Source organism: Sinocyclocheilus rhinocerous, unplaced genomic scaffold (assembly GCF_001515625.1).
Source record: "Sinocyclocheilus rhinocerous isolate Xijiao unplaced genomic scaffold, SAMN03320098_v1.1 scaffold1233, whole genome shotgun sequence".
NCBI classification, from domain to species: domain Eukaryota; kingdom Metazoa; phylum Chordata; class Actinopteri; order Cypriniformes; family Cyprinidae; genus Sinocyclocheilus; species Sinocyclocheilus rhinocerous.
Window position 1 is genome coordinate 590,728 of NW_015639524.1, and position 2,178 is coordinate 592,905.

Genomic DNA, 2,178 nt, shown 5'->3' on the forward strand with positions numbered 1-2,178 from the left:
TTTTTTTTTTACTCACCAAGGCTGTATTTGTTTGATCAAAAATACAGTAATATTGTGAAACATCACTACTATTAAAAATTTTTATATATTAAAATGTAATTTATTCCTGTGATGTTAAAGTTGAATTATGATTCACTATGAACTACGATACAGCATTTATTTCAGGATTCTTTGATGACTAGAAAGTTAAAAAGAGCAGCATTTATTTGAAATATAATTTTTTAACATTAAAAATGTCTGTACTGTCATCGTCTTCATGAGTCCTTGCTGAATAAAAGTATTAATACTTTTCAAAAAAAATACTGACCACAAACTTTTGAACACTACTGTATATTTAAATTACAGGATGTAACTATTGTTTTAAAACATATCTGCTTTCTTGTCTACACTCACCTTGATTAAGCTGTCCAAATTCAGAGTGAAAAACCCCAACTGCGTGGGCGTATCCTGATCCTGTGTGGGTGCCCACTGCTGCCTGAAACGCCCTGCCCCACACCGCCAGACCGCCAGGCTTCATCTGGAAGGTTGCCAGCTCCAAAACTCCTACAGAAAAAAAATCAATTCACCTATGAAGAATTTCAGTCAGGTTTCAGGCCCCACCATAGCACAGAAACTGCACTTGTTAAAATGACAAATGACTTGCTTCTTGCGTCAGACCAAGGCTGTATCTCATTGCTAGTTTTACTTGATCTTAGTGCTGCGTTCGACACTATAGATCATGACATACTCATAGATCGATTACAAAACTATACAAAGCATTTGAAATATGTGTCTTTGTTTTGTGAACAATTTATGAATGTTTATGCATGTCTGGTACTGGCAGAAGGGGGAAAACCTCTGAAAACAGTCCTTAGGGTCAAACAATAAGTTGTTAAAAATATATATATATTTTTCTTTGCTTATGTCTTATATCGCTTACAGCACCATGTGAGCATGCATTGGTATAGCATACATTCTCACCTCCATCTTTGGGTGGCTTCTGAATTTTGCTCCAGGGTACGAGGTACGTCACCTCATTATCCTGAGAGCTCAGCATGAGCATCGCTTTAGAGATGTACTGCTCGATCCATTTGGGGTCTTGAGCCAGGGCTGCCCACACAGATACCCGCTGGGCATAGCTGTCTATTACAGCAAAGACAGAAAGGAATGTTTCTTATGGAGTAGTATGTGAGCTGCATTGTGTTTTTAGACATTTTAAATAAAATAAATACATATTATCTTAGTAAGATTACTTGTTTTCTGTATTAACGCTAAGAGAGGATTTTATTTTTACTGAAAATGCTTGTTAATGTTATCACAAAACTTACTGACTCTGCTCACACAGGGAATAACAACTTCCCCCCAAAAAATATAATTTTTGTATTTCTTTATTTATTTATATGTATGTATTTATTTATTTATTCATCTTGAAGACTTGTGGTATTACCAGTAAAAAAATGACCGGCCTACAGAAAATTGCTATTACTATTATTACCAAACACTAGATTCAGTCTTTTTTATCAACTTGTTTCCTTTCAATTAGCATAGACTTTGTTTTTCTTTCTGGAACTGATTAATCATAGGCCTCATTGATATGAGCTTATGCAACTCAGTTTAATTATTATATTATTAAAATTAACCACAATGCCTTTTTCCGCTTAAAACTGAGGTGCATAAGCTCAGATCAATGACGCCTATGAGAAAACAAGTTGACAAAAAATGTAATCCAAAATTTGGTGATAATATAGCATAATGAGAGCTTTACAAGCAAATTTTAAAAGGCTGGTCATTTTGACCAGGTAAAGAATTTTAAGCATAGCACAAGGATTTTAAATAAGTGCTAATGAGGCAGGATGCCCTGGCTAATATGGGACATCTGCCAACCCCTAGAAGTAAAGAGTCAGGTTTCTTAGGTCAGAAATGTCAATGTTTTGTTGCATTTTACTTATTGATGAATCCTATAAAGTTTTAAAAGCATAGATTAGACGTTTAAGAATTCAGTAGTCATTCTCACCACACTTCCAGATGTGGAAAACGTACTCGGTTACTAACGTAACCTCGGTTCCCTGAGATATGGGAACGAGTACTGCGTTGCTTGCCGTGCTATGTAGCTGCACGACTCAGTCGTCGCTTCAGTCGAAGTAAACCTGAGAATCCTGAGGCGCGCGCCCGCTTATATAGCCAGATGCCCCGCCCATT

The 2,178-nt window shown here is 36.2% G+C and overlaps 1 protein-coding gene across 1 annotated transcript in view; it reads right to left on the minus strand.

The window, feature by feature from the left end:
- Positions 1-2,178, minus strand: part of LOC107751345 (protein NipSnap homolog 3A-like) — an 8,261-nt gene that overhangs the window by 1,192 nt on the left and 4,891 nt on the right. The window contains exons 3-5 of the mRNA XM_016567040.1: positions 1,994-2,026; positions 961-1,122; positions 394-543 (exon numbers count right to left, since the gene is read on the minus strand). Of these exons, the coding sequence (XP_016422526.1) occupies positions 394-543; positions 961-1,122; positions 1,994-2,026 (345 nt within the window). The remainder of the gene's footprint in view (positions 1-393; positions 544-960; positions 1,123-1,993; positions 2,027-2,178) is intronic.